At 40.0% G+C, this 15,576-nt stretch overlaps 1 protein-coding gene across 1 annotated transcript; it reads left to right on the top strand.

Moving 5' to 3' along the window:
- Positions 1-524: 524 nt before the first annotated feature.
- On the top strand, positions 525-13,379 carry hat1 (histone acetyltransferase 1). Its single transcript, XM_041056494.1, has 11 exons — positions 525-613; positions 1,397-1,468; positions 1,599-1,674; positions 2,436-2,556; positions 6,988-7,164; positions 7,299-7,420; positions 8,012-8,116; positions 8,499-8,605; positions 9,217-9,368; positions 9,939-10,055; positions 11,488-13,379. Exons 1-11 carry the CDS (start codon positions 607-609, stop codon positions 11,656-11,658), a joined length of 1,227 nt encoding a protein of 408 aa, XP_040912428.1. The 5' UTR covers positions 525-606; the 3' UTR covers positions 11,659-13,379.
- The last annotated feature ends 2,197 nt before the right edge of the window (positions 13,380-15,576 follow it).

The following is a 15,576-nucleotide window of genomic DNA, read 5'->3' as shown; positions in this document are numbered from 1 at the left end:
TAAAATGCAATTTTTATTTTCTTAGTATAGTATAGCTATACTCCTTAGAGTATAGCAAGCAGCAGCCATAACGGAACATGGTGTTAAGAAGTGTACAAATGGACTTCTTTGGTTTTTATAGTTTTTAGTATGTCTTTCAGAGTAAATGTTACTTATTGGCCAATATTTACCAATTTATCAGTCTAATGCAAGATCTAGTGGACAAAACTTTGGACTTGTGATGAGTATTTTCTTTAAATTATTAAACATTGTATTTACTAAACCATTTGCCACTTATGTAACCGAAAAAAAGACCACTGACAGATTAATTAAACCAGTTACTTGTTAGTTGCAGCCCTAAATATAACCTATTTCAGCGTCTGAATTGGTATTTTTAACCTTTAACTTAGTTTCCTGTGTATTGTTGAGAGTAGTTTTTTTTTTACATTACAGAATTAATATATTGTAAACTAAAACTTTTAACGGTCGTGTTGTTGAAATCTGAAGAAGCCTGTAAAAAAAAAAACAACTACATCCTGTTTCCACGGAAACACAAGGACCCGGAAGTCGTTCTGATTCCGCGGGTCTTTTGGGACAACACAGCTCTGCACAGCACACAGTACAGAAATGGCGGGTAAGTAGCTAAACGCTATAATGTCTTAATTGTCCTGTCTTCGTTTTAATGCGTGCTGACCGACAGACGCACGTTAGTGCTGTTTTAAGTACGCTGGGGTTGCAAATCAGCTAGTGCTCTGTTCAAAACATAGCGAGCTAAGCTAGCTAACGTTACTTTGCAAAGGCAGCAGTGGGGGCCTGCCTGCTAGCGACAGCAGCATGCTATCAGGCTGTAATGGCATGCAGTATGTCTGTGTGTTTATGTAACGCTTGGATTTCAGGTCGGATGTGCCCTTTGAATGTATGGAACGGTTGCTGGCAGATATTTGTGTCCGCTCTGATGCGTTTTTCCGCACGACAAAATGTTAACTTACTGTGCTAACAGCTGATGTTACCTCATCTGACCAAAACACCTGCCTCTGTCTTACATTCTGAGCACATTTGGTAGTCCATTTTGAGAGACATGTTCGCACGAGAAAATGACATTCTAAATATTCCCATTAGTGAGTCATCTTCAGAGAGCAACTGAAATTGTGAAAACACAAAGTTTATACTTTTCCCTCAGGTTGTTGAGGTCCCAGCAGAGTTGATGTTCACCTCATCATCCCCTGTGTTTGTGGGGTTAATGCAACAACAAATTCGGGTTAAGGGGGTTAATACAGTCTACAAGCAGTATCTGCGAAGGCGGATGCAGCAAATGTTGGCATTTTTATTTAAAAAATGACTAAAATGATCATCTGATAATCAAAATATCTGTGGGTTAATTTTCTGGTCACTGAAGCTCTACTCTATGTTTGCTCAGGAGTAAATACCATGGAGAAAAAACTGGCCGAATACAAGTGTGACACCAATGAAGCTATATGCTTGAAGCTTGGTATGTTTATTTTTCTTCTTTTATTTTATATAACTTGTAAATGAATATGGTTAATATAGATATCCTGTATGGACAATGACAGCATTTTGTTTACTTTAATTAATTGAACCACAACTTCTATTCCTCTCAGTTCGCTTTCCAGAGGATGTTGATGATGATGGCACTACATTTCACCCAGAGTACAGCCACCAAATTTTTGGAGACGAGTGAGTTGTTTTTTTTTTTTTTTTTTTTTTTGGTCAGATTTATTTTACAAAGTTTGGTTTACAACTATAGACCTTGGGGGTGTCACATACTCAAGGTGGGGAGGGGGGATAGCATGTGGTTGTGAACAGTAACCTGTCTTGCATGTTATTTTAGCCTCACAAAAAGCGGCAAAGAGTCACTTTAGTGTCTTAATGTGGTACACAAGCTAGGAACTGTTATTGATCCTTAGCAGGACTAAATTGATGGCAGTGACACCTGTGTCTGTGTGTAGGCTTACAGCAGTGTGTCGTTATGCTCTAAATTGCATTTCCAAATTAGTCAAAACTAGGATTGGTTATTTTTGCACTTGCTGCAATCAGCTCAAAGGGAACTCAGTAATTGGGGCATTAATTATTTCAGCAAGCGTAATTGCTAGTAAAGCTCAATCATACAGTTGCATAATGATGAAATAGATTTTGCTATAAACTGCCAGCAATGTGGTGGTGAAAGAAACAATGCAACACAGTGAAATATCTGACCAAAACTACAGTAAACATTTATGATCCAGCCCAGGTGTATATTTAATAAAGCTCTTTGAATAATAATAATAATCTGATGTTTTTGTCCTCCTGATAGAAATACATCCTAGACTGCACTTTACAAAAAACAGCTATTCCACTGATTTCCCTTTAAGTCACTTAAGTCACTGTCCAAGTTAAAAAAAAAAAAAAAAGCATTACTTTACAAGGTTTATTAATAATTTTAATCACTTTGTCTGCAGTGAGGTTGCCTTTGGATACAAAGGTCTTCAGATACAGCTGTTCTACGCCGCTGGAAACCTAAGCACCCTCTTCAAAGTGAAATATTCCTCAAAAGTGACTGAGACGTTTGATTGTGTGGAGGTAGGACGTGCATTTCTTTATTCCTATTGTTTACAAGCTGTAGCACCTTTCATTGTGACCATTAGTGTTGTGGCAAGATCACTGCTTTCTCCTTGTGTTAGCCAGTTTCTAGCGTTATTGTGAGAATGATGGGTGGCTATGTTGTGCTAATTGTTTATCATCATCTACCATCTCTAGTCGACCAGTATGAGGAAGATATGCCTTAAACATGCACAAATAATAAACATTTTCCAAAAGTTCCTCCACTATCCTTTATATAGGGGGTGTTATGGGGAAAAAAAGAATTGTCTAGCCTTTAGGTGGATTTGGGGGTTTGTGATGTGTTTTAAGTGATGCTTAATCATGAAACTGGTACCAAATGAGTCTCTCGTCAACTTTTCAAGGTGACGATTTTGCATCTTTAAAACGAGTCATTCAGAGTCACCCTCTGTGTGACGTCACAGCTGGATATTTTACTCAGGAGCTGGCTGAGAAAACAAAACTTTGACAGTCGGTCAGTGTTGGACTGTAATTCACCCAGTGGCTGATAACAGGAATCCGATGAGATGCTGATGTTGCTCTCTGTGTAAAAAGGCACTTTTTTTGCTACGTGTATTTCCAAATATGAGGAATAACGTTTAGGGAAACGATACAAGACACTTTTCAGAGTACTGTGACATCAATAATTAAAGACAAATTGAAAATATACAGCATAGCTGGAGTCTGTCTCGACCATGCTTTCTGTGGACTCTCTGAAGGGGTCACAGGGTGTCATGGCTGAGAGACACTGTGCATTAGACAGTTGGTGACTGAGTGCTTCAAAGTGGAAGATGGTTCTATGGTCTGAGACCAAAATTGAGCTTTTTGGATAGCATACTAAATGTTATAATTGGTACAAGCCAAGCACTACACATCAGCAGAAACACACCAACCCCACTGTAAAGCCTGGTGGTGGCAGCCTCATCCTGTGGGGATACTTCTCTGCTAGAGGCTCTGGAAGGTTTATTAGGTGGAGGCAACAAATTACAGAATAATCCTGGTGGAAAACCTCTTTTAAGAGGAACACAACTACAGGCAGCTTGTACAGACAGCTAAAACTAATGCAGTCTAATACAACAACCCCAAGTCCGACCCTCATGAATGTTCAGCTTTTGTTTAAACTGTTTTAGAGAGGTGTGGATTCAACAGTATGATCAGTTTGGAGGCTGTTGTTTATGGTGCTGTAGAACTGTGTTGCATTATGATAAGAGTTGTTTCTAATATTTCATCCAACCCTATTATATCATTGAGAATAGACAGTATATTAGAATATCAATACAAAGATTTGCTTTTACTTTGCCAATGAAGGGTCCTTCCTGTGGATCACTACTCACCTCCAGTGGGAGTCAACATTGTAAAATAGTATATTTTATTGGTTATCTGAAGGAAACAAAAAGACTGTTGGCGTACTTTAAGTGTAGTTGCAAAAATGTTAGTTTTCAATACCAACTGTCACATATAATTTGTGTTTTTGGAAAACTAACACCACGATGGCAAAAGTTAAAATTGCAAGGATTTCATTTTATTTGTCAACGATGTTGAAAATCTAACATGTCAAAATACAGCACAATACATGCCCTTGAATTTTAGTAAATCAAACAGAAACTTTGATAGACAAACAGTGGGCAGCTTTACTGAGTGGTTGCCTCCATAATTGTATGACAGAAGGCCTGTGCGCTCAATTATTTTTCTAAGTTGAGTAGATCATAGACTTGGTTGGTTTGTGGCAGTTTCTTGTTTCTTTACGTACTGAAGTAACTCTGAGCCTCTCTGGGTGGGGACATTATTCCTGTAAGAAATCTCCTGTTTTGTTAGACTAAATCTCATCCCACCATGGTCCCCTGTGTCAGTACACTAATCCTACTCCTCCCTGTCGGAAGAGAAGGGTTTTAAGCGGTTTTGTACGCGGGGTCTAACATGAGACATTGATTTTCAGAGGTTTGTGTGATTGAATCAGCAGGAGGAGTAATGTGACACGGCTGGATAGCTTGTATATACATTTCCAGGAGGGAATTGTTGTTCAAGGCATCAACAACCAAAATCTTAGAGGCTGAATATCTGTAAACTGATCTTCAATACGTTTATATTCCTTTTAAAAAAAATTGAGACACCCTGTTTACATAATGATTCATTTATTAATTAATCAGCGAGATAATGACTTGACAGTTAGTTTCAGTGTTCCTCTGAGAGTAGCGCTGCTTAGTATGTACAGCTTTCTGCCTTTTTGTAATTGCCAGATCTAAGCATTTACATATCAACAGCCAGTATTTGGACAAAAACGGACAGTAAAGCAGAATACTCGTCCTAGGTTCTCCTTCTCTGAGACTTCACAAAAGGCCACTGGCAGCTTTGAATATTTCCTGAAGTTGTCAAAGCAGCAAAGGTGCAGAATGAGTGCAAGAATTAGCCAGGGCCCCTATTGAGGTCGGATGATTCAGCTCTGGGACATCTGTCTTGTCTGGAGCCGGTGGGGGTGGGGTTTTTTGGGGGGGCGGGAGGGGGGGTCTGCATACTGGACAATGTGGCCTTCAACTGGTGACATTGGGAGCAGTGGTGTAACCTATAAACTCAACAGGATTTGGTGTTTCTGTGGATGCACTCAAATGATCCAGATATGGGTGATGAGCACCACATCCCTTTCATCTCTGCAACCAGTTCACTATTTCTAAACGTAAAGAGAGCCATTAGACTTTTAGGGAACATAGTTTGAAGCTTATATTCAAACTGAAGCCTGATGGCTGGCTTACTGTCGTTGTGTGCCACTACTTAGTGTTCAGCGCTGACCCCTGAGTGTTCACCTTGTTAAGGGTTTGAGTGCAGCTGGTGTAGAGGTAGAGAGTGAGGGGAGCAGCAGAGTTCAGGCTGCATCTGAAGAGTGTTTGTCTCTGAGTGCATGTGGACGGTCGGGGTGCGGTGCAGCTGGTGAGAGAAGAGAGCAAGAGACGAGGGGAGGCAGAGATGGAGTTTATGCAGCTGCCACGTTGATACAAGACTCTCATCAAAAATCACCTTCTCCCCTTTAAATCAGCCAAAAACGCGTACTACTGGACCTCTCACAGAAAACACTGATATTAGTGCCAGAGCCTTTGTACACATGGGCTGCAAACTGGAGGAAACTGCTGAGCACTTGTAGTGGTTAAATGTGGATGTGTAAACATGCTTTAACTTAAAAATTTTAAATTAATACAAATAACAAAATCATAAACAGAAAAATTACTGTGAATCTTGAATGTAGTATGGTCCTTGAAGAAGATTAAAGAGATGAAATAATACCAACACAACAAATTAGATAGTTTATGCTCCCTTTGTGCTTATTGTTAGAAATCAAAGACATTAACAAAGTGTTCTAAAGGTAGATTGTTAAGTTATATTCATGCCAAACTCAGGCATCTATTCTGGGAGGCTGTGCAATTTAGTGTCTAGTATGTAGGAGAGTGCCTAGGACAAAGGGACTTGTTTGTCCATGGCCTTTTAAGTATGCTCCTTGTTCCTTAGAAATGTGGCTGAACAATTACAATGGTTAAGAGGCATTCAGCTGCAGGTGCATTACTTCCAGTTAGATATTAGCTGATGTCTGAAAGGGGGGGGAATTAGCAGTATGTTGTATTAGCCTTTTGTAGTGCATTTTGCTCAGACCTTCTTCATTTCCCAGTTTTCAATGCTGAGCAGCAAGGGTCTCTGTGCCGAAATAATGCCCATCACACATGTAAATGGTGTGAAAGGGCTGCTTAGCAAAGTGTTCTCATGTCAATCCTTGTGGAAATGGATACAATGCAAACATTACAGCTGAACTAACCACACGTTGTACTGAGTAAAAAGTCCAAGGGTAGGGCCCCTTTGTCTCTGAGGCTCTTTGAAAACGCAGGGGCAAATTCATTTGATTGGGTTCACTTGGCAGGATTAGAGGAGAGGCCTCTATTATGGATGCCCAAAGGTTTGTTAAGTTGAGATCAATTCATAAGATTTTATTTCCCAGTGAGAAGCAGAAATGCGTTTATTGTGGCAACTTCATCACATATTCATGGCTTAACATAAGTAGTAAATGTACTGATTTAAGTGGTCTTTTCACCGACGAGGGGGGGAGGGGGCTGCTGTGGTCTCTGCTCAGCTGACAGTTTTAATTGCCTAATGGTTTTCTCTTCATTGGCACAAAACATGTATGCTTCCAGTTTTATTTTACACGTTATTTTGCACCTTTTTTTTCAGATTTTCCTAATTTAAAAGCAGTAATTTCAATGAACGAGATATCTGTGTGCACAACACTAGGTATATTTAAAATTATAAATTTGTTTGACAATACAAAATCACTGGTCAGGTTTATGGGAATAAGTCTTACAGACATATGCTGGAGTGTCCTTTATCAGCCTGATCTGTTTGTTGCATTACTAAATTCATTCACACTGTGTTATGCAGCCCGATGATGTTGAAGGGAAGATCCGGGAAATCATTCCTGCTGGGTTCACCTGCAACACCGACGACTTCATCTCACTGCTGGAGAAGGAGGCCAATTTCAAGCCCTTCGGCACCCTGCTTCACGCGTACACGGTCCACAGCGAGGAGGCAGGAGAACTCACATACCAGATTCACAAGGTACAAAAATCACTTACTGCCTCATCTGACCATTCAGGAAGGCTTTTAGATTTTAATATCAGTTTTTGTAGTTGTTGTTAATCAGACGACGGAGATGAGATTTAAAAAATTGGCTTTTGCCGTGTTCACCCCAGGCTGATATTACCTGCCCTGGATTCCGAGAGTACCACGAGCGCCTGCAGACCTTCCTCATGTGGTTCATAGAGACTGCCAGCTTCATCGATGCAGACGACGATCGTTGGGACTTCTTTCTTGTGTCAGTGCCCTCCTTAATTGACATCAACCCCCCCTACCACCACCACCACCACCCCCTTGCACCCACCCCTATGCTAAAGCCTTTATTGTGTCGTTGAAAAACAAAGCCCCCCTTTGAGGCGCTTGTGACCAATTACCAGGCCAGTTTGATTATATTTCCCCCGTAGGAGAATTGTTGATCAGGCAAGAGCTTCCTTTGTACCAAAAGCCCTTTTCAGATTTTTCAGGGGCAAGAGCTGAATTGAATACTGTTGTCTTTTGAAACACTGAACAATGTCTTAACAGTAAAAAGAGCCTCTGCCAGTGTTTTCTTTACCCTGGCACCTATTAATACTGACAATGGGGAAAATGGACTGAAGTGATTTTGAGGAGCTCAGTCCCTCCTCCAACCCCTTCTCTTCCTCTAAGTTGCAGTACTCCAATTAAGTGCATAATGTATTCAGGTTGTAGCAGGTGTACCAATCGGGGCCTGGCTGCTCTAACATGCTGACGCTGGGGGCTGGGGGTGGGCACGAGAACAGAGAGGCTAAAATGGTCAGTGGATGGGAGTGTGCCTGTAATTGACCTGTTTGCCTTTGTGTTTTATCTGCAGATTTGAAAAGTACAATAAAGATGGGGAGACTCTCTACGCAACTGTTGGCTACATGACAGTTTATAATTACTACGTGTACCCAGACAAAACCCGACCACGTGTAAGGTAATTGCTGGGGCAGCACGTGCCTTCCCATTCTTTTGTATAAAAAAGGAGTGGAAAATTATACATTTCTTTATCCTCTTCCCAAAGAGCCCAAATTACTGGCTTATATAGCCAACCATTCAACCAGATTTTGTTTCATTACCAAACCAGGGTGATTTGTATCTGAAAACAACTTTATAGATAAGCTTTTGATGTGATTTGATTTGTTGCATTGATGGATCAGTATAACAATCTATTATTTCCTGCTTTCAATCAAAGACTTTCTGTTCCTGCTCAGAATAACTGCTCAGATGCCTCACAAATTTGTTTTGTGAGTAGTTTTGTGCAAACCTGTTCCCTCGTTGGTTTCATGTTTTCATCTCTCTGCCCTTTAACTAAACAGCCAAATGTTGATCCTGCCTCCGTTCCAAGGAGAGGGTCACGGAGCTCAGCTTCTGGAGGCGGTGCACAGATTTTATTGCAGCCTGCCCAAAGTGCAAGACATCACAGGTAAGCGTCTGATTTCTTTAAAAATGCCATTTACTATGTTGAAGAAGGCGTGGATAAACATTTAATCTAAGATCCCCGTGTCACCCACGAACAGTTTAAATGATTTTTCTCTGCAGTGTGTGGATCCAGGGGGTGAGTTAATTTGGAGGGCTGGCATGTATACCAGAATGTGCTGAGGCTCTATTGAAACTAGATGGATCGAAATAGTTGCTTTGCATAGAGACAGAGGGTGAATACTAAAGAGGCATCCCAGCTCTCTTCCTTTCAGAGAAGAATCCTTTTCAAGAAAGAACTTTGTAGTTGTAAAAATTTAGCAGTCGAATAGGCAGAAGGTTAATGGTTCGTCTGGCCTTGAGGAATCTGTCTTCACTGTTGTCTGCATGTAACTTTTTGAAAAAGCTTTTAAATATGTCTGTTTTTGTTGGCACAAAAATCCCTAGCCTGCACCCCCAACACACACACACACGTACACGTACACGTATACACACTGACCACAATATTAACAGTAACGTACTATACAGCGTCAGATGTGTCATGTTTATTGTAAGTGATTTGGAAACCATCACAGCAACATTAACTCATTTTGATTGTTTTATGATGCTTGTTTCCAGCTGAAGACCCCTCTGAGAACTATGTGAAGCTGAGAGACTACGTGCTGGTCAAACTTTGTCAAGGCCTGCCATCCTTTGCTGCAGACAAGCTGCACCTCGGCTTCTCAGCTGACATGATCAAAGAAGCACAAGACAAATTGAAAATCAACAAGGTGCTGCATCAGGCTGCAACTGACGATTGGTTGTTTTTTGTTTTTTTTTTTAATCAGTTAATCAGTTTTCGATAAACAGTTTTAGTCTGTACAGTGTCATAAAATTGTGGGAGTTACTGCCTTGATGTTGCTTGTTTTGTTCGACCAACAGTCGAAAACCTTCATATATTCATTGTACAGTGATATGAAACAGAGAAAAGCAGCAAAGTCTCACAAGAAGAAGTTGGAACGAGCAAATGTTTGGCAAAGAACTTAGTGTTCCCATGTTTAGCAACTTACTTTGCTGCTTTGCTCAAAAAACTGTTTGACTTTATGCTGGTTCATTTAGCTGCTTATCATAGCATGGAATCTGTGACGTAAATGGACAAAGTGGTGGCATTTCTTAAGAAAATTTAGCTCTTCTTGGAACAGATACGCAGAGGCATGATGTACCGTATGTCCTGAATAGCTTGTGACTTCCTGTAACCATTGTTCTGGGAAGTACTTCAGGAGACATACTGGCATGTATTAAAACTATACGTGAAAAATCATTTAAATTATGCTGGGAATTTTTTTCCCCTTTTTCTACAGAAACATGCGAGGCGAGTGTACGAAATCCTGCGCCTGAGAGCAACAGACATGAGCGATGAAGAAAAAGCAAGAGAGTACCGTTTGGAGGTGAAAAAGAGGCTATTTGGACCATACAGGGTGAGGTTTTCATCATCACCGCTTCAGAGCAGTGTACTGTGCATATCAGTGTGGAGAGGGTCAAAAAGTTCACGCAGAGTGTGATTCCGAGTGAGAGATTTCCTCATGTATTCAATAAATCTGAATGTTATCTTGTCTGTGTTGCTGTCAAACAAGAATCCAGTGATCAGTCTTCCACCTTTTGTTAGCGTAACGTTACAGCTGCTGATTGAGGGAAGCGAAATGACCCGCGTACGACATGCACTTGATTGGCTTACAGCTCCGCATTGTCCCAGTTTATTATGTTACCTTTTTTTAAAACAGCAGAAAAATTGATCTTTATTCCCGTGAAAATTGATAGATTACTCGCGCCATATTGTTAAAGCCACAATAGGGCCCACCAGGCGTCTGTGGTTTTGCTGCTGCCGGAGCTTTTTTCTTTTCAGGCACGTCATTACTCAGGATTTGCATTTCTTTGGGAGAAATAATTTTCGTGAAAGTGTGTTTGAAGCACTTTGTCAGAAAGCTGCTACTATTCAGAGTTCTGTTGCTTTACTATTGCAGCTCTTTTTGAACTTCATCAGGCAAACGGTGCAATTTTATCAAATCGTTTTCTGTTATTTTCTCATGGTTTTCTGGGCAAGTTTTCTTTGAGTTTCAGAGATATACTGTAACAGACATAAGCCCAGTGAGCAGAATATCATAAGCTTCTCTAATTCTGTTTCACAGGACTTGACAGTGGGAACTACTAGCTAGATTTGTGTGCACCAGTATAACACCCTACATCCTGTTTGCTTGTGACATTTTATGTTTGAGCTGCTCGCTTTGACTTTGCATACCAACCATTAGAGAATCTGCTGTCAGCAGGGTAACCACATGTCTCAAAAAAGGCAGAATCTGACATGGAAAAGACCTATGTGGTGAAGAGGGAAGTAGGAATTCCTTGGGAGAGTGGCAAGGAAAGATCTGGTGGCCAGATGCAGGCCGTTTTTTTCCCTTCCCTGAGGAGATTTAGCGTGCAGTTAGTTGAATGGCAGAGGCTGCGGTTCTGTGAATTTGAGGCAGATTATACATTTCTGCCCCCCCCCCATTCCCCAGTGACCATGTCTGCATGCATATGTATGCAAGCAGGAGATTGGACAGGACCAAGTGAATGCGTACTTGTCTGTCCAGGTCCAGAAACTTTCAGCTCTCTGATTTCACTACCAATGTTTATACCACTGTCTACTAAGGCGTTCTTAATAAAGGGTATATACATTGTAATTCATTCATTCATTGTTTATAAATAAGTTTTTAATTTTTAAAAGATCAGTAACAAGATCAGTAATAAGCCATTCATAACATGTACCGGGTACCAGGTTATGCAATTCATCATGTAGAGTCCTTCATGGACATCCAGCCACTCACTCACACATTCTCACTGTTATGTGTTTATTTTGTTTATTTTGTGTAGAAGAATCAGAGGGAGCTGGCAAAGATGAGGAAGTGCCTGCGGCCAGAGGAGCTGGTGTCCCACATGGGTCAGATGGACACTCAGACGCAGCACGAGGAGCTGGAGAAGAGTTATCAGGTTGTTGTGGAGGACTACAGGAGAATCATTGAGAGGCTTGCAACTCAGGCCTGATCAGACTGTGAGATACTGCTGGCCTGGAGTGCACCCTCTCAACATACAGGTGGTCTGCCCGGTCTGTACAAAAGCCCACATTTTCACAGACTTTAGCTGCAACCGACAGGAAACAGAATCACTGTTCTGATTCAAGAGTGTTACAAATCTATAGTGACTGGTGTAGCAGTGATAGGTTGCAGTGGAAATTACCTGTCTGTTTCCCAGCTGATTTTGATACAGTAGAGGAGGAGAATGGCGCAGCTGGAAGGTGAGACTTCCTGTTTGTCTCATGTGTTTAATCACATTGTGTGAGATTAAATATGTAATATTTCACAGATGATAGGAGGTCCGCTACCCTGCAGAGTAACCCTGCTTCTTCTCCATCACACATTTTTTAAACCTCTTTTGTCAAAGCAATTCCCAGGGTGTTTTGAAGCACTTCATACTGAAAATTAAAAAGAATGGTTTTGTATATTGCTCAAATGGTGTGATTCTTATTGTAGAGAGGAGAATAAAACTGAGCGATTCAGTATGTCATTAAGGTTTTCATTCATTTTAGCGATTTGAGATTGTAGATTCTACGTGCATTTAATCTGAACACAGTCTAGCATAATAATTTAGAGATTTTAATAAATAGGAAAAAAGGAGACATGCAAACAAAGACTACAGAAATAAGTAATATCAGTAAACCACAACACAAACGTAAAAGGCAGCAGAAGTAGGTGGCACTAGATGAAAGGTCAGGGAGTTCTTGCAGTTCATCCTCTGGGAACCATGAATGTCTGTATCAAATTACACCCAGTAGTTGTTGAGATGTCACAAGGGTAACGTCCTCTGGGGATCATGAATGTCTCAAAACTTCACAGCAACCCATCGGACAGTTATAGTCTTACTACATATTTTAGTCGACCAGAGTGGTGAACTGACCGACACAGTGCCATGTTGCTACCACAGCTAAAAATGAGAAAAAGCTATTTACCACATTTAGCCTTTACCAGCAATGCAATTCAGCTGCAGATCATTCAGTCAGGTATTATGGTTTGTCAGTTTATTCTGCACACTCTTGTCTACCTACTCGTATAATTTATAAAACTGAGTCACTTAAAGAAAACCTCTTACTACAAGCTCAGCCCTGGCGATAGTAGTGATAAGTTACCAAATACTTAGGTACAGGTTTGTGGTACTTTCACTCCACTATGTTTATTTTAAATATTTATTAGTTACAGTGCAGATTCATTTTTATAATACAAACTATAATCAACAAATAATTTGTGAACTATTGTTATAGTTTCACCTGATACATGCTACCTAAAGCAGTTCAAATTAACTCCACCTTTGTCTGCTGCAACATAACCCTACAATGTACAATATATATTATTCTGAAATGGGCAATTCCAAAATATAAGCAGTTTTACTCTTGTTACCTTAAGTACTTCCTGATACCAATAATTTGGCACTTTTACTTGAATGCATGACTTTTATTTGTAGCAGAGTATCTTTGCACTGTGGTATTTCTATTTTTACTTAAGTAAAAGATCTGAGTCCTTCCTCCCCCACTACCTGGTATCATGACAGATTTATGCCCTAATAGACACATTTGTGGAGTTTCTGTTCAACAAGGTTTTATCTTTTCTTTAAGAGTTTTTTTCCCCAGTACCAGCACCGGGGCATTTCCTACAATATTAAAATGTTCTTGTTACATTGCCAGCATTTGTTATCTCCGGTTAAACCGATTATAAATCACTTTAAATCTATGTTTCTATCTGTGTATAATTTTATTAGAGATGAACTCAACTTCCTTAAACTCACTATCTAGATCTCTTCGTCATATTAATCACAGGCTTCTACATAACCTAGTTAGAGTATAAATATGTTTTTGATAATATAAAACACTGATGCAGAGATCCACATGCCAGGAGAATTTAAAAAGATTTGGTCCATATTCTCTTAATTTTCCCTGTTAAGTCCAAAGTCAGAACCCCACACTGCCTGGAGGTGTAAACATTTTCAAAAATTCCCTCTATCAGTTAAATAAATAATTCTTTCGGTTTGGCTAGCAATTCAGTAAATTAGGATTATTGTCATATTGCCGGGAAATGTTTAATTTCTCTACTTCATTCTGCATTTTAGACAGAATAACGGGGTGTATGTTCTTTAGCATTTCTGCCTGGTCTCATATCCTCCCTGATCATACTCTTAAACTGATTAATGGCATGAAATTGCAAGGAAAACTAGAAACTGAACAGTTCACCACTCAAATGTCCCCTTAAATGCAGGCCGTACATAAGGGAGACAGTATATAGATATTCATATAGAATTTGAACTGTTTTTAGCTCGTCCAGCTATCCTGATTAATGCTTTTCCCAGTATGCGTTGTATATATTTTAGCCACTGTAGGGATATAATTTTGTCCAGGCACCCTCTCACAGCTAATGCAACTTCTGATTGCTGCTGATGTTGAGTGTTACACTAATGAGTATTATGGTTTTCAATTGAAAACCTTTGTGCCACTGTATTGCCCCCGCTTGTGCAGATCACTGTGATGAATACCCATCATACTTTATGATACTTTAGCACATTGTCACTAAATGAAGGCTGCCAGGTCAATTTTCAATTTTTTCCCTCTCCACTTGAAACAAGACAAAACCTTAGAACCCTTCACATCTCTAATTCAGATTGATTGAATCCACTCGTGGCCACAAGGGGCCTCATCTCACTGTAGTTTTCTCTGCTTTTTCTGCTGTGAGTGCACATTTCGCATTGCACTGCACAGGCTCAGCCGACTGACCTGCTAGTGGGAAGTGGCATTATTGTTTATTAGGCTCACAAGTTGCGCTGTCTCATTAATTCCACTAGCTGTACATGACTGTTTAATAGAGCCATCGTCTGGCTTTTATGCAGCATGTTGACGCATCTACTCCAGTTCTTCACATATCCGGTGGACGAGGAGAGCAAACTAGCATGCACGTGGATTGTTTGGATGATCTGCAGGCCTCTGTGCAGTTGCCAGAAGGTTGTGAAAGCCCTTTTGCTGATTCAGACCACACAGTTGAGTTTACAGAAGCTTAATTATTCCCCCCACACTTCACACTATGAGTCTGTCCTGAGCCCTCATGTCCCATTGCACCTGTCTGTAAATACTCAAAGTAAGAAGGAGACGTTTTGGGAAATATGCTTATTCATTTTCTTGCAAAAAAAAAGTGCGTCAGTTACCCGACAACCAGCTCAAGACTCCAGGAAGCTAATTTGTCGATTTCGTGTTTTTACACATTGGATTTTGATTGGATTAAGCAAACAAAATACAACATTTTAATTATAGAGCTTTAAAGGAACTGGTGGGCGGATTTTGTTCCTTTTGGACAGAACTGTTCCCCCCTGTTTCCTGTGTTTATGCTATGCTAAGGTAGCTGGCTGCTGGCAGTTGCCTCATAGGAAATGTTCAGACATGGGAGGGCTATCAGCCTTGTCATCTAAAAAGAAAAGAAAATTGATCATTTTGAAACTCAAAAAGCAAAACGCAAAAATGTTAATCAGGTTCTTAAGATGGGTTAACTTGCGATCTGGGAAATAGTGATGGACATATTTAACTATTTATTTAATATTATTTAACGTTATATAAACCAAGTGATTCATTAATTCTTTGAGGAAAATTAGCAGATTAATCATAGTGAAAATAATCCTTACTCGCAGAGGCTAGATCATATCATACTGCTGATACTGTTTTGACTGTTTTTATTAGCCTTTTGTGAAGCACCATTTTGGTAAACAATCAGCAGTTCACTCTCTTTAGATTTTTTTTTTTTTTTTTTTACTTGTCATTGTTCATTGTCAATCAAACCTGAAAACGGCACAGATTTCAAAGCTGTTGCATGAAGTGCCGTGATCTTGAAGTACAGTAAAATTGGTCTTTTCTGGCATTTTAGATGTTGCAGAAGA

Source organism: Toxotes jaculatrix, chromosome 15, assembly GCF_017976425.1.
Source record: "Toxotes jaculatrix isolate fToxJac2 chromosome 15, fToxJac2.pri, whole genome shotgun sequence".
NCBI lineage: Eukaryota > Metazoa > Chordata > Actinopteri > Toxotidae > Toxotes > Toxotes jaculatrix.
The sequence above is the reverse complement of the archived record's forward strand: the minus strand, read 5'-3'. Positions and strand labels throughout refer to the sequence as shown.